At 45.4% G+C, this 24,267-nt stretch overlaps 5 protein-coding genes across 6 annotated transcripts; 1 reads left to right on the top strand and 4 right to left on the bottom strand.

Annotated features, from left to right (window-relative positions):
* Positions 1 to 128: 128 nt before the first annotated feature.
* On the bottom strand, positions 129 to 3,803 carry LOC120672361. The gene is made up of 7 exons (XM_039952714.1): positions 3,402 to 3,803; positions 2,825 to 2,943; positions 2,683 to 2,748; positions 2,233 to 2,430; positions 1,468 to 1,586; positions 1,169 to 1,274; positions 129 to 1,093 (listed from the first exon to the last, which is right to left on the bottom strand). The coding sequence occupies exons 1-7, from the start codon at positions 3,676 to 3,678 to the stop codon at positions 527 to 529; spliced, it is 1,452 nt and encodes a 483-aa protein (XP_039808648.1). The 5' UTR covers positions 3,679 to 3,803; the 3' UTR covers positions 129 to 526.
* A 361-nt stretch (positions 3,804 to 4,164) lies between these two features.
* Positions 4,165 to 7,471, bottom strand: LOC120672362 (thiamine pyrophosphokinase 1-like). 2 transcript variants are annotated; one of them, XM_039952716.1, is made up of 7 exons: positions 7,180 to 7,471; positions 6,946 to 7,042; positions 6,061 to 6,133; positions 4,945 to 5,046; positions 4,624 to 4,873; positions 4,512 to 4,540; positions 4,165 to 4,300 (listed from the first exon to the last, which is right to left on the bottom strand). In XM_039952716.1, exons 1-7 carry the CDS (start codon positions 7,463 to 7,465, stop codon positions 4,250 to 4,252), a joined length of 888 nt encoding a protein of 295 aa, XP_039808650.1. In that variant the 5' UTR covers positions 7,466 to 7,471; the 3' UTR covers positions 4,165 to 4,249. The 2 variants fall into 2 exon arrangements, with proteins under 2 accessions (XP_039808650.1, XP_039808649.1); XM_039952715.1 differs by having other exon boundaries at positions 4,186 to 4,540; positions 7,180 to 7,466.
* A 2,313-nt stretch (positions 7,472 to 9,784) lies between these two features.
* On the top strand, positions 9,785 to 12,977 carry LOC120675120. The gene is made up of 5 exons (XM_039956208.1): positions 9,785 to 10,025; positions 10,100 to 10,202; positions 11,546 to 11,881; positions 11,956 to 12,010; positions 12,938 to 12,977. The coding sequence occupies exons 1-5, from the start codon at positions 9,894 to 9,896 to the stop codon at positions 12,975 to 12,977; spliced, it is 666 nt and encodes a 221-aa protein (XP_039812142.1). The 5' UTR covers positions 9,785 to 9,893.
* A 2,777-nt stretch (positions 12,978 to 15,754) lies between these two features.
* On the bottom strand, positions 15,755 to 16,626 carry LOC120672151 (protein LURP-one-related 11-like). Its single transcript, XM_039952446.1, has 2 exons — positions 16,338 to 16,626; positions 15,755 to 16,233 (listed from the first exon to the last, which is right to left on the bottom strand). Exons 1-2 carry the CDS (start codon positions 16,587 to 16,589, stop codon positions 15,886 to 15,888), a joined length of 600 nt encoding a protein of 199 aa, XP_039808380.1. The 5' UTR covers positions 16,590 to 16,626; the 3' UTR covers positions 15,755 to 15,885.
* A 5,284-nt stretch (positions 16,627 to 21,910) lies between these two features.
* Positions 21,911 to 22,925, bottom strand: LOC120676034 (protein LURP-one-related 11-like). Its single transcript, XM_039957249.1, has one exon. The coding sequence runs from the start codon at positions 22,794 to 22,796 to the stop codon at positions 22,188 to 22,190; it is 609 nt and encodes a 202-aa protein (XP_039813183.1). The 5' UTR covers positions 22,797 to 22,925; the 3' UTR covers positions 21,911 to 22,187.
* Positions 22,926 to 24,267: the final 1,342 nt, after the last annotated feature.

Below are 24,267 nucleotides of genomic sequence, written 5' to 3' on the forward strand. Positions count from 1 at the left end.
ATGATCACGAGATAACTGGGGGAAACCTGCGAAAAGTAACCGAGAGAACACTGCCATTTGCTAATGGGGTTTCCAACCGCTTGCCCCACAAAGATGTTAAAAGTAATCACGGGAAAAGTTCAAAATCATGGTGCGTTCGTGTTTCTGGTGAACGAACAGAAACGTTTTGAAACTTGAGATTCCATATTTGTGCATTTGAGCCATTTTCATCGAGTAGATGGAAGATGGCATTTACATTACATAAAAAGTATAGTCTGCCCAAAACCCAAATAACACCTACAACCTGTGTAAGACAGTCACTCTGATCGATTGGTTGTGGCTGGTGATTGGTGCTGATTTGGTATGAGAGAAAAGCACTACTGACTGATTGGCTAACAAGCTAAGCGAACAGAGTGATTGTATTGTATAGAGCGGACAGTCATCACCCAAGCTCCATCTTTCAGAACACTATGACAAAGAGAAATTGGAATCTGTCAAAATTGTCTGAGATTTATATGTACAAAGGGAGGGGGGTGTGCGGCCTGAGTCAGGCAGTGCTCCATCTTGGCACAGCATTGTTAGCCTGAGACCGCCACCAGCTGTTCAGTGTAGCTTGTTCTTGGAGTTCCCTGTAACCTTCCTCTAAGAATTTTCCATTCTTTATCAGGCCACGCGCGGCAAACCCCATGAGCTCAGAAGGATCCACGTGACGCTGGAACCAGTGTGGAACATTGAATGAGATTGCTGCACTTGGGGCTGGAGAAAGGCTTTGTTCCACTTCCAGGGGCGGTTCAGGCTCAGCTTCCTTTGATTGCTCCTGGACAAATGAAGGTTCTGATGATAACATGGAACTCCCTATGCCAAATCCTTCCCAATCAACCTGCTGCCACAGCCTGTATCCACCATCACTCACATTTTGTAAGTGATGGTTTCGGAGTTCAGATTGCCGCTCTGATGCAAGTCTGTCAACTTCAACCTTCAGTTCCTGCAACCGCTGCCCAATTCTTTGTGTCGCTTTATCATACAAGATACCTCTAGAGATATGTTGAGTGTCATCGCTGTTGTCAATCATCAGGTCATCAAAGTTGATTGGGTCACCCACAACCACAATCACCTAGGAAATCAAATAAATAATGTAGAGTTCCACAAATATTTTTTTTATAGCATTCAATAATATAGGGCCACTCACCTGTTTCCCTGCTCTTGGGATACGTTTTCCAACAGGCATTATATCCTGCATTCCAGTATGGACAAAGGGTATCACAACTGGAAGGCTGTCAGCATCCATAACCAATCTGTCAAAACAAGAGGAAATTAAATTAAGTAAAAACTCAAAATCGATAAAGAAGTAAGAACCTTATTGCAAAAACGTATATGCATAAGAAGGATGCAGGTTTTGTTACAAAAACAGAAGCAAATCAATGATGATCAAGTATTCTTTTTTTTTAAAAAAAAAGGGACAGTATTGAAAGTTACAAATTTTCTAACCTTCCAACACCTCTCTTTGCAGGAGCAATAGTTTTCCCTCCATCCCTTGAACGGCTTCCTTCTGGAAATATATGAACCCACCCACCACTGTTAAGCTTTGAAAGAGCCATATCCATTCCCTGAGCAAAGAAAAAAAAAGAAAAGAGAGAGAGGCTATGAGTGAAGAGCAAGCCCAGAGATGCACGACTCGATACATCCAAATGCACTCAACCATACCTCCATGATCTTATGATGGTAATACATGAAGCCATCAACATATAAGTTAAGAGGGCAAAATGAAGTGCATTACAAACCCATTCAGGGAGGAGTACCAACACAAGGGTTCAGCGTAGTACTTCCTTAAGGAAAGCAAACTACCAGAAACTTTTATTCCCCTCATCTTATAATTGCTACTATCCAATCAAGGAACTCCCTAGTCCCTATAATAATTTGCAAATCCATATCTGCTAATTGTTCTTTAATATTTCTTGTACTTGTCACAATCTCCCTCCCGATTCTAAAATGTTGCAAAGCCTGGGGTTTAAATTACGTACTCCCACCATTTCCCCAGAAGTATAGCATGTTACTAAAAGGAGTGACATTACAAATTGCAAAAAACAATGACTGGAACCATGAGTTGAAGTAAAGTGATACACACCCAAAATAATGCCACATACTAAATTAAATACTGATGCTTTCACAGTATGAACCAAATGGATAAGTTCATCAATATTTAAAAAACTTTAGAGCATGAAGTGAATACTTGAAAAACCACAAGATGGATACCTTTTGGTAGATACCATCACCGCGAGAAACAGGTAACACCTTAACAGACCTGAAGAATGTAGACAGAATTGGATTTGTAAAGCAACGATCAGTCGCACATAGTGTCCATCTCAGCTTTTGCGCTTCCAACATAACAGATGGTGGGAGAAGGGAGGCAATTACGAATGGGTCATCCATTGCTGCCACATGATTGCTGACCTGTAAATGAAAATAACAAATAATATAGAAGAACACGCGAATAGAAGAATGCATAGTTGAGAAATATACAGTGAAGAAGACATCTGGCATGTCAGGAAGACCTCAAATGGAGAGTTATTGTATATGAGTATATCTGTTACCAAAAGTCATCTTAAAGAGAATATATGCTACAATCTAAGGGCATTCAGATTTGTTGAGTGTTAGCTACATCCCAGCTATACACAACAGATATATTGCAATTAAGCTCCATACCGTTAGAAGCGGTTTTCCTTTAGGTCTCTCTTGTAATGCCTGATGAAGCTTCTCTGCACCATAAATCTGTACACCCTCATAGATTAGACAAACGAGAAAACTAGAACAAAGTACTCAAGTGTTCTATTTTCAACTAGGATACCTGGACGGAATTAAGGCCATGCATAAAAACATAGCAGGCATTGCCAATAAGAGGAACAGCCAACGCTTGAAGTGAACGGAAAATAACAGAGTCTTCAATGCCATCAACCTCTTTGCCCACTGATTAACAAAAAATAATTCATCAGTAGGATCTCTTTTTATTTTTGTTATATGAGAAATAACCAACAGAATTTGAAAATATTAAATAATCAGGCTTCTCTTAGTTGCAGGCTGCAGCTCCAAATTTCCAATAGCCAAAAACGATACTAAAATATTACCAAAAATGATTCCAAATATTGTTCGAAACTGTAAATATTTACACGCAGCAACCACTACAATACTGAATTGAATCAGAGTCACCGGGAACGTGGGTACATTTTCGTCCAAATAGTGTTAAAATCACTCTTAAACAACATCCCACGTTCCACGTTCCTCAATCTATCAATCCAGGAACTTTTGTGACTGTGAAGTGAATACACTAACTAGCTTCAAATCGACGAACCAATAGCTACAATATCAACTCACAGGCATCACTATGACGTGTTTGAATTAAACGAGCAAAAATCGCCGCTGTATACCTTTCTTTCGGTAGAATCTCAAAGCACTGGACGAGGGCTTCGCCGCCGCCCCAATAGACGTCCCCGTCGAGGTCGAGCTCTGATCCGCGACCCGGTCTCCCTGCAGCAGGGTCCGAACGCGATCCGACCAGCGCCGGACCGCCTCGGTGGCGACGCGGCCGTCAGCCCGGCGCCACAGCCACCGGCGATCCACGGGCGCCACGCGGAACCTGTTGCGAATCTGTGTCCCCACCACCCGGGCCCGCTCCGCCCACGGAGCCCCTCCGCCGGCCGCCATTGCGAGCTAGGGTTAGGGTTTGCTTTCGGTCGGAACAGTGAATGCTGACTGGGTTTAGCTGCTGGCCTTCCAGAGGCGTCGAGAAGAGATTATTTTAGAGTTCCAAGCCTTTTTGCGATTGCTGCTCTTGGAACTCCCGGGTCGGGGAGGAAGAAAGCGTTGGCGGGGAAGGTGGCGGGACCCAGATGCAGAGGAAGAGAGTCACCGGAAAATATCAGGTGTGGGCCCGGTTCGATGGACCAGTTGGGCCAAGTGACAGTGAGAGGATGGTCGAAAGCCCCGAGCGGTGATAGGATGAGGACATTAACAGGACAGAAAGGCGTCGGCGACGGGTCCCAGGTGCTGAGATGCTGGCTCTAACGAATGCATCCAATCATCCAAAGCCAATTACGGTGTCCCAGGACAGAGGATTCCGACAAAATCTTGAGTTCAAAAAAACTTCCAACAAAATCATCTTAGAATACATAGATGTTGGCAATCATGAACTAAAAAAATTTGGTGATAAGATGCGCAAACAGTTGAGTTGAATAGATCAGGGGCATTCAGAAGAGGACTTCATAAAGTGGAACCCTCAATTATGAACCAGAAGCCCAGAACATGACACATATGGACGCCAATCCAGCTGCAAAATGCAGTGGGAGACAAACATCACACTACGTTACAGAATATGAACTCAACTCAACTCATATAACACTGAGGTGACAAAATTTGGGCATGGAACCATGCTAAATTATCACTACTTCAGCTCAATTCCGAAGTGATATCGTCCAAATCAGATCAGAATCTGAAGTCACAGTTATTTTATCATCATCCACAATGTTAGATGTGCTTACCAGTCCACCATAGCTCATACTGGTGTTATCTGAAGAGGAAAACGGAGCATAACTATTAGATGTTCGCATACGACCATACAAGAAAGAGGATTATAAGGTCTGATGCTTTTACCCAAATTCCATCTAAGCCCAGTTGTTGTGGTGCTAGTTGACGGTCCACCAATGGGAATCAAGCCACAGTGAGGACCTTCGACCGATTTCTCAATATGGATCTCGTGAGTATGCATCTTGGGGAGCAGAAAGATTGAACAGTCATCTGACAGGAGGACAATTTTGGTGTTTGAGAAACGGTATAATACATTGATATTCCCCATCTCATGATCGAACCTTCCACCAAGTGCACCAAGAACAAGTATACACAGCTGCAAATCACAGAAAATCTGTTAAGCTGATGTTGCATAGGTGGACGTTTATGATCAATTTAATTGAGTACGTTAGACTTGTCTGGGACAGGGAGCTCTCTTGTGACAAATGATACACATTTGTGCAAGTCCGTTGTGTCCTGATCATGTGATTCATCAACTATGTTTGTGCCCTGCCACCAAACAAAAAAAGTATCAGTTGCTAAGTCAGGAAAAATTCATGTGTAGTCAATAAAAGAGCTTGAAGTGTCAAGGCTGTAGGAACCAGGAGGCTGAAATTTAAGTAAGGTAACACTGGAAATGGTACAGCAGAGAAAGGACCAGAAAATAAGTACTTCCTCAATTCACCAATGGCCTCTACGAATTTTCTCAGAAGGTTAATCAGAAACAAGATACAGGGGATATGGAGGTGCCTAATTTCTTTAGCCCATGAGCTTCCTCAGGATATTCCAAAACTTATCCAGAAGAAAAATTGAGGTGCAGAACTCAAGGTAACAACGAAACAAGAAAGCATTATTACATTTCCACTTCTTACATGCTCTTTTCTCTTGATACAAAATTCCTGGACAAGAATCCACAGTAAAACAAGGTATTGCATGTTCCTGACTAGGAGGTTTGGACAATCCATATGCCAAGCAGTTCCACATAATTTTAGCATTTTGCTTTCACTTCACATATTAGTATTCTACTGTAATAAATAAAAATATCTCTATCTGATTACAAATGCGAGTCTTTCAGGCATTAACATGGTTTCAAATGTGACACTTTGAATACTGATTTCTATGACCATTTGTAATAATCTGAAATAAAAAAACAGCTATATGTTGTAAAGGGATTTTCAACGAATCTAGTAATATCAAATTTATGTTCTCAATCTATATATTTTTCGATATAGTGATGGTCGAAATTAAGAAATCTGACCAACAGAGATCTCAAAACAATTCATTTGGAATCAGAGGGAGCAGAGTGGTTTGGTATACAGTTTGAGCTTGCCAACAAAAACCAGACAAAGGAGAGTTTCAAACATATTTCACATGGACCCAGGGGCAAAAACGTTGATATGTTTATACTTTATACATGTGCACTGGAAATAAGTAGCTGGGTGCAGTATGACCATATGGTTCAGCTACCAAGCCTTAGCATGTCATTTTCAGCAAGCAATGCTAAATATAAATTAAAGTAGTTACCAAATTGGAATAATATTCCTTCACTTCTGGCCTTATTGAGTCCATATCCCCTTTAATTACATCTGGCTTGTACCTGCAGGAAGATAAGGTTACATTGAATGAAAACCGTCCTTAATCCTTCCCGACTACCAACAAATCAAACTGTCTTAAATCTCTTCCAACTAGTACTAGAGGTATGACAAACCAACAAACCATGCTCATTTGCCTGATGGAAAATTTTCCCACCATACATAATATTCTCAGCTGATTAATCATGATTGGAGTAACAATTTTTCAAATCTGAAGGGAAACACATAGAAGTTCGTCAAACTTACGGCAACCTACCAAATCCCAAAGAGTGCCAATAAGCACTCTGACACACACAGACATAGGTAGCAGGAGAAAACAAGCATACTTCAACATCATTAGAGATACAATAGAACTGGAAGAGCAATTTGTTAGCTGATGAAGTTACTTGTCTTTGTATCAAAGGAAAGGCAACCAAACCAAACATCCGCCAACAGCTGGGCGTTCCATGGCAACATATAGCAACTACATCATAGTGGCCAGGGGTTTTCAATCAATTTTATCAAAAGTGAAAACGATACCAGCTATAACATGTATTCCAAAAGGTGACACTGCAGATGCACACGCAATAAACATATTTGGGAATCCACGCAACTAGAAACCGGATTCGGCAAGGCACTCGTCGGCGCCATGCGAACAGCTACGTCGCCCTCGCGGCGCATCCGAAGCAGACAACTAGAGCAGGGCAGAGCAGAGCTCATGGTTGTCTGTCTCTGGTTCATTACATCGAGCACATGACGAGCATTTAGCCAAACACGCACGCACACGAAGTACGGGATGAGCAAACGGAAGAAGAGGCAAAGTTGAGGTTGGCATCACCTGGCGCGGACATCGGCGGGGTCCTCGACCGGCAGCAGCTCCGGCATGCCGTCGAAGACGCGGTTGGCGCCCCCGTCCGCGCACACGCGCAGGCGCGCTGCCTCGAGCAAAACAGCAGCACACGAGTCAGCCACGGCGAGAACCCATCAGGCGAACCGGAAGCATGCTAGCAATGGCAAAAGCGAGGCATGGAAGCAGGGAGGGAAGGAGGGAGGGAGAGGAGAGGGGCGTCACCGCGGGCCCAGAGGAGTGGCGCGAAGCGGGGGAGGCGCTGGTTGAGGACGACGAGCGCGTAGGTCGTGGCGGCGTCGTTGGGCGGGGGAGTAGTCGAGGCGGGGAGGAGGAAGGCGGAGGAGTGGGTCATCGCCGGCAGCGGCATGGTGGTCGTCGGCGGGGGCGGTGGTGGTCGGTGGGAAGGAGGGCGTGGGGACAGCCGGACAGATGGGAAAAGAGTTGCGACCGGCCCGCAATCTGGTGTGGTGAGGTGGGCTTCCAAAAGTCCCAGACTCCCAGTTCTCATGTGATGTGAGACACGGACGGGCAAGGCAGGCAGAGAGGCAGGATGGGGAGGTGGGCTTCCAGAACGACCCGCTGGATAGGAAGGGCGCCCCAACGTGGAACGAAACGAGAGGTCAGCTTCGCCTTTTTCCTTGTCCCGTCGCGCTCGCTGGCTTGGTGGGGCCATGTCATCTATGAGTAACGCCGTGTTTAGTTGCAAAAATTTTAGGGTGTAAAACACTGTAGTACTTTCGTTTGTATTTGGTAATTATTGTCCCGTCATAGATTAATTAGGCTCATTATATTCCTCTTGTGATTTACAAGCAAACTATGCAATTAGTTTTTTATTTCGTGTAGATTTAATATTTCATGCATGGGTTGAAAAATTCGATGTGACGGAGAATCTTGTAAAGTTTTGGAATTTTGGATGCAACTAAACAGAGCCTAAGTAGTATTATGATGAACTACCATTTGGCTTGTATTTATGTACTTCTCCGTCTCAAAATAAATATAATTGTAGAGTTCAAAATTTGTCCCACAAAAAATGCAACTTTGACCCATCTTCCACAAAAGACAAGAGTCTCCGAAAATTTCTTATAGAAAAGACAAAACAATATCCGGACTCTTCTCACAAAAGACAAAGAGTATTTTGGTAATTTCACATTTTTCATTGGTTTGCGTGCTTAGTCCTAAAGATATATTTATTTTGGCACGGAGGGAGCAGAAGAGACAGAAAAATAAAAAGAGAAAAGAGGACTGGCGACTCGCTACCAGGGTTAACCGAACCGTCGGTAACCGGTCCGGTTTGACCGGTTACCGGTCAAACCGGTCCGGACCGGTACCGGTTCGGTCCGGTATGAAACCGGTCCAAATTCAAAATTTAAATTTGAATTCAAAAAAATGAAAAATTCCCAAAAAATTCCTAAAAATACTTCAAGGTGCAATGAATCTAATGGTGTCAAATTTTCTCCAAAATTCGTTCATTTAGTATGGTTTTCGGAATTTATAAGTTAAATAAAAAAAGAAAAAGAAAAAAACCGCGGCCCATTAAGGCCCATCGCGCGGCAGAGGTCATTTAACGTCGCGTGTCCCTCAGCCGAAGCCTCACCAGCGCCTCCCTCACCCGCTCCCCCCTCACTGACTCCTGTCCGCCGCCAGAAGTCGCCGCCCGCCGCTCGAGGCCGGTTAGCCGCTCTCAGATCCCGGCTAACCGGTCTCCCTCACCGGTAAGCCGGACCGGTAGCAGATCTACCGGTCCCGTCCGGTTTTCCGCCCGGGGAGGCCGGTTTACCGGTATGGGGAGGCGGTAAACCGCCGATTAGCGTTGGTAAGCCGCGGTCAGGTTAGTTTTTTTTTCCCTAGGATTTAGGTGTATTTAGATGTTTTGTTTTAGGATTTAGGTGTATGACTTAGGTATATTTAGAATTTAGGGAAGATTTATTTATATTACATGATTTTTTGCACTATGTAGTAGGTTTTAGCTAGATTTAATTTAGGTGTATTAGATGATTTTTGACACTATAACTTAGGTAGGAGTAAGAATATTAGATGATATATTTTTGTTGTGCATGTATGCAGATAGACAATGGCAAGCAGAGATGTTGTGTGGGAACACGGTGAAAATCTTTATCCCGGATGGCGATGTAACTATTGTCGTACGCAGAAAGGAGGAGGTGGTGCGACTAGATTGAAACAACATTTGGCTGGGCGCGGGGCAGAGGTGATCCATTGCAGGAATGTGCCACCTGATGTGCGGGACTTCTTTCAGCGTGAGTTGGATAGGGCAAAGAAGGCAACTGCTGACCGGGCCCGAGAGAGGTTGAGACGGGAGAAGGCTGCAGCAGAGGGAAACTATCCCGGTGATGAAGAAGATGAGGAGGCTCAGGTGCAGCGTGCCATGGATCTATCGAGAGCGGAAGCAGAGTTCCGACGGGGGGTGGAACAGAGAGGAGGTGCATATGAGCGTGGAGGGGGTAGTGGTTCGACGAGGGGGAATGTTATGCAGAGAATGTTTCGAAAGTCCACTTCGCAGAGGGAGAGTCCTGTGGTGGAGGACTATAACTTGGCAGCTGGTGGGAGAAGAGGAATGACACAAACAAGGATTGATACAGGCTCCTGGACGCAGAAGGGTAAGAACGCAAAGGAAGCTATTGGTAAAGCTTGGTCAAAGTTTTTCCATATTGCAGGAGTACCTGGAAGACAGGCTGACAGTCCATACTTTATCAGCGCGGTTAGGGAGACACAGAAGTGGGGTAAGTTTTCTTTCATTGCAATGATACCTATAAACTTACATTTTTGTATCTTATGATTTTCATATGGTTGCAGGTGAAGGTGTCGCATCACCCACTGGACGGGATATTGATGGCAAGTACCTTGATCAGAATGAGCAAGACTTGAAGACGAGGTACGTAAAGTTTCAGAAAGACTGGCCCTTATTTGGCATCACGTTAATGTGTGATTCATGGACTGGTCCGACGAGGATGAGTGTCATCAACTTTTTGATATATTGCAATGGGGTCATGTGGTTCCATAAGTCTATTGATGCGACTGGAAGAATTCAAAATGCTGCATATTTGTTCAAGGTAGTCCCTCAACCTGTTCCATTCACATTGTGTATGTTTTGTCATGTTACTAAAAAATCCGTCTTCCATTGCAGGAGATTCGAAAGGTGGTGGAAGAGATTGGACCGGAGAATGTCGTGCACGTAGTCACCGACAACGGCTCGAATTACAAAAAAGCATGCAATGAACTACTAAGTGATGTGTATGACCACATAGCTTGGACACCTTGTCTAGCACACACCGTCAATTTGATGTTGAAGGATATAGCTCGAAGGCCTGAACATGGTGTTATCATCAAGCAGTGCAAGCGAATTTCAAATTGGTTACACAATCATGGTCAGTTGAATACAATGATGAGGAACGCAATCGGTGGTGAGTTGGTCAAGTGGAATGCCACTCGATTTGGAACCAACTACATGTTCCTAGAGAGCATCTATCGGAAACGTGATCGTTTCATGCAGTGGATGGCATCTACTGAGTTCCAACACAGCAAATGGGCGAATACCGAAGATGGTAGATTTACTCATGCAAGTTTTTCAAGTATGGAGTGGTGGGATGCATTGAAATATATCATCGACACAGTTCAACCAATATACAAGTTCCTCCGCTTCGCTGATCAGGACAAGAAGCCGAACATGTGTGAAGTCGTGATGGCCTACCAGACTATGAAACAGGAGCTGAAGTCTTTCTTTGGAACAAATATTTCCACACTGAAAGAGTATGTTGAGGTGGTGGACGAGAGGTTGGATGATGTGTTCATAGGCACGTATGTGGGTCCAGGTAAGCACACATCAGTCGTCTATTTTTAAACTCTATTGAAATAATGCTTATTTGAAGTGATTTATATTTTGCAGCTGCTGTCCTAAATCCGAGGTATGCCTATACGATGGAACCAACTCAACAAATGTTTCGTGGACTTAAGGATACATTTCAGCGCATGACGGATCTCCAGAGCGCCGTCCAGGCATTGCAGGAGCTTGACGTGTTTCGGCAGAAAATTGGCGAGTATAGCAGTGATATGGCAATGCGGATGGCGATGGACCCAAAGACATCCCCATGTAAGAGTTGTTCCGTATAAAATTGTTATTTTCTCTCTTCGAAAATATTGCTTACATACTCGGTTGCACATGCAGCGTCCTGGTGGATGATGTTCGGATCAAGTACTCCAAAACTGCAGTACCTTGCCATGAGGCTTGTTTCACAATGTTGTTCATCCAGTGGATGCGAGCGGAACTGGAGTACTTTTGCCTTGCTGCATACAAAGGTTCGCAATCGGTTGTCGCACAAGAAACTTAATAAGCTTGTCTATGTCAACTACAATCTTCGTCTCCGACTCGAGGAGGTCTCCGGCCCACTGATGCGTGAAGAAGGTGATTTCATTGACCAGCTAGCCCATCTTTCATTCTATGATGAGAAAAATCCGGTGCGGGAATGGATGGAATATGGTAGATCTAACCGGGCTCCAGTTCTGGACGAGGATGATGATGACGGCGACATCCCTCTCCCGTCCCATATTGTCAGAGATCAAATAAACGTGTCAGATCTACGTGAGGCTACGGGGAATGATTCCATCAGCGATTGGGCACGTCAAAATATAGGTGACACTCACCTAGGGAAGAGAAAGTTGCACAAGGGGCCTAAGAAGGGTGACTCGAAGCGTCGAAAAGGCAAAGGAACAGCAAAACCAGTGAGCAGCGACACCGAGACTGATGATGGCGAAGGTGAGCGTAGTCCTCCGTATCAGGAGTCCGAGGATAGCAGCTCGGCCGATGATGGTGATGATGGTGACGGTGCTCAGCCTAATGCTGGTGGTGGAGGTAGTGGTGCTGATGATGCTGCTGGTGGTAGTGGTCATGCTCGTGGTGTTCGTTTCACAGGTATATATTGCACATATAAATACACACATATTTCTGACTATTGACTACTAATTATGAAATATGGTTGATTGCAGGGGAAACTCAGTTCACACATGCTACTCAGGACACCGACCATGGAGCACCGCAATCGCAGAGGAGAACAGGTGGACCGACGGACTATGACAGTCCACAGAACTCTTCTTCCTCCTACAGCGATTCGAGGCACTCTTTTCACTATCCCATTCCTGACATCAGCATGCAGTCACCGACGAGATGGGTGTACGAATGGGAAGACCCCCATTTTTACACTATGTTAGTTCAGGAATGGCAGACAACATCGGCGTGGACGGGCCAAACTTGGCAACACTACAAGGCTGAGCTGCTTAGAGTGCGAGGTATCGCTTTGATGTCCACCGCCGAATACCAAACCGCATCTCAAATGGGGGTCTTCCCATTCCTACGTTGAACTTTTCATTTCATGTGTATAAGTGTATGACTCCGTATTTGTATGCACCCTATTACTATTGTATTTGTATGCATAATTATAACTCATTGCTTTGGTAGGGTCATTTACATTAAAATGTGCATAGCTCATGTCGAAATTTCCTTTTATTTCACACCGGGAATCAATTTTTCAAGCGGCGAAAAAATACTCTAAACAACCGGTATACCGGCCAAACCGGCCGGTATACCGGTGTAACCGGTCGGTATACCGCAGTGAGCCGCAACACAAAACCGGCCGGTATACCGGCCAAACCGGCCGGTATACCGGTATACCCGGCCGGTATACCGGTCGGAACCGCCACCACGGTGAAATTTGAATTCAAATTCACATTTGACCGGTTCCGACCGGTAACCGGCCTAACCGGACCGGTAAACCGGTACCGGAGCCCGGCGGTTAGGCCGGTCCGGTCGGGAAATTGAACCCTGCTCGCTACACGCCCACTCCGGCCGACGAAAACAAGCTGCGGCTGCTGACATTGGCTGAACAGCATGCACAGTAGTGGGCCCGCCACCATTACCGCCCGCAGTTGGTGAGGAGTGGGCGACTCTATTAAACCTGCTCTAAACTCGCAGCCTCGTCGACATTACTGACGGCTACCCATCCAAAAATTAATGCAAGTTCAAAATTTATCCTATAATAAATGAACATCTATAAATAAGATAACTTAACTCTAGTTATTTTTCAGATATAATAATTATGTATTTATATAGAGATATATGTAATTTTTCACTAACATTCATTTATGCACCCAAACTCTAGAAGTGAATTTATTTTAAGATGGAGGAAGTAACTAATTTTGCTAGTAGTTTCGTGATCCCGAATCAACAGATTGCTGCTGTTATATGCTAGCGTGTGCTAGATGTTTGGACACAAATTAGGAATATTAAACATATGTTAATTATAAAATTTATTGTATAAATGGAGGCTAATTTATAAAATCTACTAAGTCTGTTTAGTTCATAATTTGGTCATTGCTATAGTAAATATGTGCTGATGGTAGATTATTTAGGTTTAATATATTCATCTCTGAATTAGCTCCCGCTTATACAATCAGTTTTTATAACAAGCTCATATTTAATCTCCTTAATTAATTAGCATCCAAACATTCGATATAATCTGAAAAAATTAGCCCCTGTATCCAATTATTCAGACATCCCCATATTTTTATCGCATGCATGATAATTATTAATGAGCAGCCACGCACTGAATATATTAATTATAATATCGACACGCCGCTGGTGTTTCAGGATCGAATCGTAATGGAGTAGCTCGTACTAATCCTGATCGATACGACGCCGTGGACGTTGCCTAGCTGCAGTAGTGCGGTCAGTGTACGGCGGGATACGACAGCGACGCCGTGCTCATTTAATTTCTTAGGCATCAAATAAATCAATTAAAAAAGTGTCGCTCGTGTGCCTTAGTAAACTTAATGGCGTACTCCACCACTCCATTTAGCTACTAATACGATATCCACGTTGGGGGGGGGGGGATAATTCTCTGAACCTGTAATTGTCATGCGCCTTCTTACCCCATTATCGTACCATTTTATCATGCATATTAATCAACTGGGTCAATGTTTTGTTTGTTTATCAAGAGAGAAGAGTCCGAGCTGAGCTTGCACGAATCGACAGTAGACTTCCATATAACAAATAAAATATGTATCGTGCTGTGCTTATTGCATATGTAATAAATCGACTCTTTTGTTCAACAGCAAAACCATTGCTGTTCATGTTCAGATTAGTTAGTTTAGGACGATCAATTCGTCGATGATGAATCTAGTGTAACCAACATGGTACTATTTATGCCATTTCGAGTGATTTTAGTGATCGTATGACAACACAATTAATGGGACTAATAGTTTTGTTAAGTGAACATTTCTAGATCTCAGGGATAAAGTAAAAAGGCCATGCAAGGCAAAACACGAAGAAAGAACTCAAATAAACGCTGAATTGGACGAGTTCTACTGAAATCAGTAGCACCGGAAGAACCGATGCCCATAGCATCGGTGCATCCGATGGTTGTCGGAAGAACCGACGCCCTGGCTTTGTCACAAGTCTGTGCGCCTCTGAAGATCAAGTGAAGAAAGAAGTGAAGCACCGGATGAACCGACGGCGTCATGAGAAGCATCGGTGCATTCAATGTACTATGTTCCAGAGACGATGTCAAGCGCGAAGGAGCCAAGTCTTCAGCACCGGTTGAACCGGTGATGCATCGGAGCATAGCACCGGTGTAATGACGTCAGCAGGAGAGAAAGAGGCCAACGGCTAGTTGAGTGCTGTGAGTGACCGGTTTAACCGACACACAGTCATCGGTTAAACCGGTGGTGTCGCAGACAGTGCGTCAGAAGCTCAACGGCTACTTCGGGTCTAAGAGTGACCGGATGAACCGACGCCACCGCAGGCAGAGGCCTCGGTTCATCCGATGGTATGCTGTTTTCTGCTGACCGTTGGAGCAACGGCTATAAGACTTGGTTGGCCTGTATATACGCCTCACCCCGGCCATTTGAAGCTTGCTGGAGTCCCAAGACATCTCATACACATCCAAGAATACCTCCAAGCCATCCAAGAGCATAAAGATCAAATCCTTAGTCCTTAGCACAAGCTTTGTGAGTGTTAGCGCTAGGTTAGCTCTTGAGTGAGTAATCAAGTAAGGTTTAGATCATTGTGCTGTGGTTCTAGAGTGAACCAACATTGTATCTTGGTGCGCCGGCCATCCTTGGAGCTTTGGTGGCTCGCCGGCAAGTCAACGACCCTCTGGCTTGGTGTAGAGCGGCGTCGACGATATTGTGCGGGGGACGGAGACATCTCCTTTGTGGGCAATCTCCCTTAGTGAAGATCGGGATCAAGGTGACAGTGATTGTGTTCACGGAAGAGACTTGATTGCCGGGAAGCGATACTCTTCGTGAGTGCTTCAACAACGTGGACGTAGGGGCGCTTTTGTGGTAATCCGAACCACGGGATAAATCCTCGTGTCGAGAGTTCGCTTTCTCTCATCCCTCCCATTAAGCTTCCGCATTTCATATTGCAACTTGTGTGCCTTTACTTTCTTAGTGTAGTATCTTGTTAGGATTGGCTATAGGTTGCAAAATTCTTTTGGGATGAGGGTTCCACACTAAGGTGAACCATAGTTGCACATCTAGATAGCTTGTTTTAATTTAAGTTTTGTGCAAACTAGTTGGAGCCATAGGTTAAAGTTTTAATTGTGCCTAATGCACCCCCTCCCTTTTTAGGCCAGAGCACCCGATCACTTTCAAGCTAGATAGCTACTCCGCAAGCAATTGTACAACCTTTATACCCTTGATGAGAAAGGGGAAAGATCATCCACCAAAAAGTACAAATTGGCCTCGGTTTGATGGAGGAAAAAAATTCCAAACTGAAACAAATTATGTCTCGCCAACTGTATATACATTTTATCACCATGTATGTATGTATATAAATGCTCCTATAAGTTAAACCATCCTAGGGAACCCTCGCGAATGAAGAACAATTTACCCCGGCCCCTTGATTGGCCGCCGTTCCCATCACAAGCAGCGGTTGATTAGGCCAAACACGACCACTAAACCCAGAACGAGCAGATGATCCACCTCCGGTCCCACCGTCAGCGTCAGAACGTCCTCCCCGAGCACGACCCCGGACGCCGTCTGCTTCCGCGCGATCGCCGCCACGATCGCGCCGTCGGCGCCGCTGATCTTGTAGTCGGACTTGCGCGAGCACCCGCCGATCTTGTACGTCGCCCTCCTCCCGCTGCCATGCATCGCCACCGCGGCGCCGTTCTTCCGAGTCCTGCGCACTCTGAACCACGGCCGCGTCTGATCTTCTCCATCGTCGAAGCACCGGCAAGCTTCCCATCTCCTAAACATACAGAAGCTCTGCGTAACAATGGCGACAGAAGAAGAGATAACGTTGACACGGGATGATTCTTGGCCTCTAACAGTAACTTTTCATGGCGGCGTGTTTGATGCATGTGTAGTACCTTCCTTTGGATCCTGAGGAGGTTGTTGCCGGCGCGGTCCATGAAGAAGACCTCGCGGCCGCCCCGGCAGCCGTAGTTGTCGATGCGGTAGGCGAGCCGGCCGTCGGCGCCGTAGACGGTGCAGCCGTTGCCGTTGAACACCAGCGACTTCATCCACACCGTGTACACCGCCGGCTTCTGCTCGCCCTGCTGCGACGACGGCGATGATGCCGCAGCCGCAGCAGCTTCAGGCAAGGGTTTGACCTTGGCCATTGGAGGGGCCGGGGAGCTGACCGCCCGTCCCGCCACCTCCGTGTTGTTGGCCGCTTCGTTGAATAGGAATTATAGGATGGGGGTTGCCAGTTGCTTGGTCGTCTTCCATTCCATATGATCTCTCTCATTTTTTTTCCCACTTTCGGTTTCGGGGGACTTAACTAAAAAAGATGAGTTGCATATGTTTCATTGAGTACTTAACTGTATTTTCTAATCATACGCGCCGTCAATGCGTCATTTGATATGGTACTATATACGGTAATGCTAGCAATCACCTCCCCCTAATTCCATTCCTCTTCTATTGAATATACACTAGCCGGAGCTTGGGGGCAGCGACGCGCCCTCCGTGGGCGGCCGCGGTTGAAGCCGCCGGCGAGCCCTCCACAGGCTGCGACGGCCGAGCCAGCAACGAGCCCTCCACGGCGGCGGCCAAGGCCAGCGGCGCCCTCTGCGGCAGCGTGCAGTGCACAAGGGGCGCCCACAGCCGAGGCCAGCGAAGCGCCCTCCGCGGCGGCCGGCGTCCAGGGCATCCGCGGGAGCTCCGGGGCGGCGTGCACGAGGGCAGCACGAGACACACCCCCTCCCCCCAAAGCGGCCTCCTCGGCTCGCCATCCTCTATTTTTTGTTAGAGTTTGTCCCATGTTGCAAGCGAATGTTTCAAATATTCTAGAAAGTGTTGCAAGTGTTTCATGCAGATGTTGCAAAAGTAGATTTGGATGTTACGATGTTGAACGTGTTTCACACGCATACTGCAAGTGTTTTATCTGGATGTTGCATTTTATCGAGAGATCTAGAATGTTCCATGCAGTATGAAACAGATGTTGTGGCAGTTTTTTTTCTCGCCATTGATGGATGGATGGATGGATAATATTTTTTTTCAACAAGCTTTGATGTTGCAAATATTGATTTTTGATGTTGCGTATATGAGTTTTTCTATGTTGCAGATGTTGATTTAGATGTTGCACGGATCGTCCGACGGGAGACGTTCACATCGAACGCCCGAACGCTAGCGAGCCCCAGCGTAGGACGACCAATGCAAGGTTGTTTATGCTCAATTCAAGCCTTAATTTGTACGAGTCACCAGTCACTCAGCGATGAGCAAGACCAATAAAGAAACATCACGTTTACCCTGGTGTGCCTCTGCCCTCTGGAGTTTAGACTGATCTATCATCATCATATAATCTAAGAATGGCAAACACAGTAGCCAACGAAGAAATTCAGATACATACTCCTATGCATGTGTTCATATCAAGAGACAAGCGTACTTGGTGTTCTAGAGAGCGTCCCGTGTGAATATATGTTTGTGGATGAACGGTAGGATTTGTGGAAGCTGCTTGTGGGAGGTCGTTTCAAACACTACCGCAGTACCGCTCCTCCTTTGTCTGATATCATTCCGACATGACAGAGTAACATCCGTGCCGTGCACGCACCTTTTTTTTTTTGAGGCATGTTTCTCCTGCTTTTCAGGAAACGTCATTTTTCTCTCGCGAGTCCTGACGGAATAAAACAGGTACTGTGTGTGTAAGCGCAACACTGAATTTGCTAATTATATATCTTCCAGCTCGCCAGGATAAGATAATTAAGAGGATCATCAGATTAAACAATTGAAGGGCTCTAACAGAAAATTCAGAGACTTGTGCAGATCAGCAACCATGGTCATAATCACAATGCATGCAGTTGAAGCTGTATTGTATCGGATACGATGTGATATTTGCTCGAATATTTTCTGTGGGCTTGAAACCCATTGTCGGTACCTCTGGACTAGGTGGGCTTGAAACCTATTGTCAGTACCTCTGGACTAGGGTACCCTTCTTGCTCTGTCAAGATTCGTGTAGTTATCCGTAATTACGCCCAAAAGAGCTGAGCAATCGAACCCCAGGGGTCCGACTCCATCTCACCAGACCAACGGCCCCGGACCCGCTCCCAGCTCTGGGACGGGTCCGGTGACGCCACGTGTCCCAGAGAAGGAAGCACATAGCCAAAAACAGCCGGGGGCCCCGGACCTCCCACGGGGTCCCGGACCTCCATTTACTATCCGGACCCCTCAGCAGGGAGGGAACAGACACCCCGCCTGGGGGGGTCCGGAGCCGCCACGTGTCAGCAGGCGCAGGTACGCGCGCACGGCTGCCAAGCTTCCTCGGGAAGACTTGCCCACCTACCGCATTCAATGCGGGAGACGTAAGCGCGCTCTGCCACAGCTTGCCAGGCTGTACTGTTGATCGCGCGTTACCAAAGCGCACAGTGCAGCCGCTGGCGCCACCCACGCCACGCGCGTCAGTCTGCAACGCCAGTTAGACACGACAGCTCGGCGACGGAATATCATAACGCCTACGCGGTAGACCCAACACTACGCCGCAACCTACACCGCCTCAACGGGCGCCTCGCCGATGGGACAGGAGAAGACCCCCCTCGGTCAGAGAGTCTACAAGACGATGAAGTTTATCCGACAAGAGATTCTCCATCACTGTAGCTCCATTAGTGTCTATTTAGTATAGTATACATCCTTATTGGACCCACCTGTCGGGGTCCAACACCTGTGTACGCGCCCTCCTTCCTCTATAAAAGGGAGACGCCCGTTAGAGAAGGACTCAAGTCCGTAGGGGGACTAGAGGCAGAGGATAGACTCATCCGCAGACTCAAGAACAATACTACTCCCAGTGGACCTAGGGTATTACGCTCCGGCGGCCCGAACCACTCTAAAATCCTCGAGTGTTCATGTGTTCTTGCTGGAGGGGTAGATCGGTCGAATAGCTTGCACTTTCCCGAGTATCCACCCTCAGGGATTAGGCGGGTGCACTACGCCACTCGGCTGTGGCCCTCCTCTTAGAGCCACGACACCCATGCTTGCATTAAAATTTGCTCAAGACAGAAGGAACCTTCGGGCGTTGAATATCAGCATGCATGTATATATATACACACGGTGTTGAGGTTGAATACTCAGTAATAATGTATAAGTAGCAAAACATTGCTGACTGAATCATGCATTGTGTCTCACAAGCAAATAAATAAAATGAAAGAAAACGACATCTAAACGTTTGGATCTGGCAAATAAATAGTACAATACACGCAGTTCTCCATACATATATATAATATATGGTTTGCACGTCTATGATCAAATTCAAGGTATACGGTCTCCATTCTCCTGCCTCCAACTTCTTCACGTCTTGTTTGGATCAAAATAATCTGTATACATATACAATTTTCTTTTATATATCAATAATCCTACAACTAGCTATAGCACAAAAGCTTACTCTAGTCTTGTTTTAAAGAGTGTTTCAGCAAATTCAGTTTAGTTTAAGCAGCAGTGAAGTACCACGGATAGGTCCACTTACGCTGTTGGCTCGATTGGTCACGCACCTTAAAATGTTTCAATGGGCTATTTCAATTTCAAGTGGTGTGTAGCACCTCTTTTGAAATAAGCAAGAGCCCTGGAAGAAAGTTGAAAAGCAAACAGAAACGGACATGTATGGACTGACATCTTTTTAAAAGCAAAACACGCAAAGAAGAGTCATGTGACGCAACAATTCTCCTATACAGCTATACTGAACTGTAAAGTTATATTCTCAAAAGTAAACTTATATGCATGAACAAGCTGACTAATGCAAGACCAAAATAAATGGAACAAATGGGCAAATGCCAAGCAGCTGAACAAGGCATATAGCAGACAAGTACAAGTTGGTTAATTTGTTGGCTACTGGCTACTGCTCCCTTATGAAGACGCTTTCTTACTACAAAGCCGAGTCAAAACAAAACAAAAAATATATCAATATTGACACATTGTAATGCTGTTAACATTTGAATAGTTCACAACAACAAAAATATGCATAAAAAAGCGCAAGAAATACTTCACTATACTCGTGGTCCATCGTACACAGAGTGTATAATAATGTACACACGGCATCCCTTTCCAAAAGACAAAAAAAAAAATAAAGTACTACGGCATCTGATCCCTGATTAGCTCCTTTCAACAATCCTTTCTTGAATTAACCCTTGTGAACATTGCATACAGCACGTCTAGTTCTCAAAAGTAAATATGATATATCGGATACCAAGTATTATAACATATAAACATGCAATGATCTAAGCCATACTCATGCACATCTTGCATTGCAGGCATTATGAGGCCGGGCATGGGTGCACCAATAATATCGGCAGGCCATTGCATTGATTCTAGATTTTTTTTGTTTTCTTGAAACAATATAGATGCCATAAATCAATTAATACGAACAAAACAAATTTACAAATGAATCCATATATTCAATAAATCAATTAATATGGTGATAGAGATTACGAGGAAAAAAAGTTCTGTAGATCCCAATGAAACAGTCTTTCCATAGAGGAAAATCATTGCCTACTAGATAGGGATGAAAACGGTCGGGAAAACCCCTCAACCGTTCCCGCAACTGTATTTTTTGGTCGGGAACGGAAACGGGAAAGGAAAAATCGGACGGGAAAACGAAATCGGTATTACGGGATATCGGGAACGGAATCAATCGGTCGGGAGCATGCCGATTACGATCGGGAATCGATAACTCAAAACGGGAAAATACATACAACCACTTCAAATATTTAACTCGATAAAATAATTACAACTATGCATAAATAACATGGAAACAAGACTCGTATAACTAAGAAACACAGGTAAAGTGAATCACGAATTCACAATTCACGTTGGAACGCATGCAAACAACAATTCACATTTCCAACACAGGTAACACAGCCGACTACGACAAATACGGGAATTCCCGCGGAAATTTTCCCGGCTGAAAACGGGAACCGTAAAAACGGTCGGGAAAACACCCCAACCGTTCCCGTTCCCGTTCCCGCCCGTTTTCCCGTTTTGTTTTCCCATTTTCCCATTTTTTTCGCGGAAACGGTTTACGGTCGGTTTAAACGGTAAACGGAGCCGGTCGGGACGGGATTTTCCCGTCCCATTTTCAACCCTACTACTAGACCATCTACCGCTTGTTTTAATATGGTCTTGCCCCCCTCCCCCCATCCATGGGTCTCCGACGGTCGCACTGCCTACCCCTCCCTTAGAGCCGGCCCTGATGTTATATCAAGATGATATACCAATAATTGAAAGAAATTCCCGACTTCTGACTAAAGAGCATACAACCTTACACAAAAGAGCGAGAGCAAGCACTCTTTGTGACTATCAATCCGTATACTAGACCGGCACCCATGTGTCGGGTAAAAAAACTTCGTGGCCATTTTTGCCAAGCGTTGAGATGCTGTTGCAACTAACTCATGTGTATTAGGTGTTTGGAAAATAGCCTATATACGAAGCTAGTGCGATACTGTGATGATCAAAAAATGCCCATAACAATTACAGCGAAGACAAGGTTACCACCTTACAATCTTGCAATATAGGATCCTGTAAAAACCATCCACCAAAAAGGGAAATCATCCTCAGATTGGTGGGAAAAAAGGACCCAAACTGCCACATATGAAACAAACTCTCCCTAAAGTCACTGTCTATCCTCCTAACAACCAAACTATAGCTGCAAAAACCAGACCAAAAAAAAAAGAACAAATTCGTTCTTGACGCCTTTGTGATGCAGCACTTCCATGGAGGATCTTCAGCTATTCCAAACTTCACAAACACCGGTTCATGAGGCCCCATATGACCACCAAACCCAAGGCGAGCAGATGATCCGTCCCCGACCCCACTGTCAGCGTCAGGACGTCCTCCCCAAGGACAACCCCGGACGCCGTCTGCTTCCGCTCGATCGCCGCCGCGACGGCGCCGTCTGCGCCGGTGATTTTGTAGTCAGATTTGCGCGCGCACCCGTCGATGGCGAACGTCCTCCCGCAGCCATGTATCCTCACGGCGGCTCCGTTCTTGCCAGCCTTCTGCACACTGAACCATGGCCTCGTCTCCTCGCCGAAGCCCTCGCCGTCGTCGAAGAACCGGCAGGCCTCCCACCTCCTGAACATCCCAAAGCTCTTTCTTTGGATCCTGATGAGGGTCTTGCCGGCGCGGTCCATAAAGAAGACCTCGCGGCCGCCCCTGCAGCCGTAGTTGTCGACGCGGAAGGCGACGCCGCCGTCGGCGCCGTACACGGTGCAGCCGTTGCCGTTGAACACAAGCGACTTCATCCACACCGTATACGCTGCCTGCTTCTGCAGGACTTGGGGCTCATCCCCGGAGGGTGAGCAGGAGGGAGGCGACGAGGCTGCAGGCAGGGGCTGGATCTTAGCCATTGAAGTTGAAGGGATGGAACTGGAAGAGCAGAGGTGATTGTTGCTTCTGCTGCTGTCGGTAGCTACCTGCAGGCTGCAGTGAGATGGTGAGGGTGGGGAACCAGTGGCTCGTCACCCACATACATTTATAGGCGCTTCAAGTTTTTGAGACTTGATTAAAAAATTATGCAGGTTTCTGGGTCCTTGTTCTTGTACGCGTCATGCGGTATGATATAATAGTGCGATCCTAGAGTTTTTTATGCTCAATCCTAGCTTTGTACGAGTCAGCAATGAGCAGTTTAGCACCACGTTTACCAAGTGTCTTTTGAGTTCAGAGAACTCTTGCCATGCCAATGCTATAGTAGGTAACGAGAAACTTGAGGGGGGTATACTATTACAGGCAGGTTTGGATTAGCATGCCTGTGTTCATATCAACTAACCCAGTGTTCTAGACTCTTGAGTTCGTGTTAGACATTACTAGCTGCTGGTGATTCATGTTATCATGTATGGCATCAATGAACGCATTGTGAACAGCTGGATTTGTGTATGAATGCTTTGTGTCATTGTGTGCGCATGCATGCGTTCTATAGTGCCAGTACCCAAGTTCTACTAAGTACTTAAGTTCAGCAGTACCAGTAAGTTGCTAAAGCAGAGTAACAGCTGATGCGTCTTGACAGGCCATGACTTGCTCAAAAGCAGTTCAGGATTTCGATCTGACCTCAGACCGACAGGTAATTTAACATTGTTCTTTTCAGCGCTATATACAAGGAAGCATGGTGAAGGATAAGTGCTGACACTGTCACACCTGCTTGATTTTCCGGCGGCTTCTCCTCGAAATGATGTGGCGGCCGATTTATATTGTTGATCAATGATCATCCTCCCTTCTCTCTGATGTCATGTACAGGGACAGACACCCATAACTTAGTTTACAGATCATTTATCCACACATGGCAGAGTACCATAACAATAAACAATCTCTGTCATGTTTCTAATCTACTACCTAGACTCCTAGAGTGCATGCACCCTTGTGCTTTTGAGATGAATTGTCCTGCATTTTGGGAAATGGCCAGCTTCTGGTGATGGCATAAAATGGATGTGTATGTTGATACTCTAATTGATTACTCCATCCGTTCCAAATTATAAGTCATTCCAAGAATCTTGGAGAGTCAAACTTTTTCAAATTTGACCAAATTTATATAACAAGATAAAAACATTTATGATACCAATTAAGTATCATTAGATTCTTTGTTAGCTATATTTTCATAGTATACCTATTTGATGTCATAAATCTTTGTGTTTCTCTCTATAATTTTGGTCAAACTTTTAGATGGTTTGACCCTCCAAGATTCTTGGGATGACTTATAATTTGGAACGGAGGGAGTAGCTTCCAAATGGCAAGCACAAGATGAACACAAGAGCCATCAAATTAAAGTTTAAACAATGTGGAAGCTGCCAGTAAATTGGGAGCCTTGTGCAGATTACCAACTGTGCT

The sequence above is a fragment of the Panicum virgatum genome, chromosome 5N (assembly GCF_016808335.1).
Source record: "Panicum virgatum strain AP13 chromosome 5N, P.virgatum_v5, whole genome shotgun sequence".
NCBI classification, from domain to species: domain Eukaryota; kingdom Viridiplantae; phylum Streptophyta; class Magnoliopsida; order Poales; family Poaceae; genus Panicum; species Panicum virgatum.

Coding starts and splice junctions, on each gene's coding strand:
- LOC120676034 (XM_039957249.1), bottom strand. CDS start 22,796: ATGGCTAAGATCCAGCCCCTGCCTGCAGCCTCGTCGCCTCCCTCCTGC.
- LOC120672362 (XM_039952715.1), bottom strand. CDS start 7,465: ATGAGAACTGGGAGTCTGGGACTTTTGGAAGCCCACCTCACCACACCA. Junction 7,043..7,179: donor GCCACTCCTCTGGGCCCGCG/GTGACGCCCCTC, acceptor TGCTCGAGGCAG/CGCGCCTGCGCGTGTGCGCG. Junction 6,134..6,945: donor CCCGCCGATGTCCGCGCCAG/GTGATGCCAACC, acceptor ATCTTCCTGCAG/GTACAAGCCAGATGTAATTA.
- LOC120675120 (XM_039956208.1), top strand. CDS start 9,894: ATGTGTGATTCATGGACTGGTCCGACGAGGATGAGTGTCATCAACTTT. Junction 10,203..11,545: donor ATGCAATGAACTACTAAGTG/ATGTGTATGACC, acceptor TAAACGTGTCAG/ATCTACGTGAGGCTACGGGG. Junction 12,011..12,937: donor GACCATGGAGCACCGCAATC/GCAGAGGAGAAC, acceptor CTAAACTCGCAG/CCTCGTCGACATTACTGACG.
- LOC120672361 (XM_039952714.1), bottom strand. CDS start 3,678: ATGGCGGCCGGCGGAGGGGCTCCGTGGGCGGAGCGGGCCCGGGTGGTG. Junction 1,275..1,467: donor GCAAAGAGAGGTGTTGGAAG/GTTAGAAAATTT, acceptor TTGTTTTGACAG/ATTGGTTATGGATGCTGACA. Junction 1,094..1,168: donor TCCCAAGAGCAGGGAAACAG/GTGAGTGGCCCT, acceptor TTGATTTCCTAG/GTGATTGTGGTTGTGGGTGA.
- LOC120672151 (XM_039952446.1), bottom strand. CDS start 16,589: ATGGCCAAGGTCAAACCCTTGCCTGAAGCTGCTGCGGCTGCGGCATCA. Junction 16,234..16,337: donor TCCTCAGGATCCAAAGGAAG/GTACTACACATG, acceptor ATTGTTACGCAG/AGCTTCTGTATGTTTAGGAG.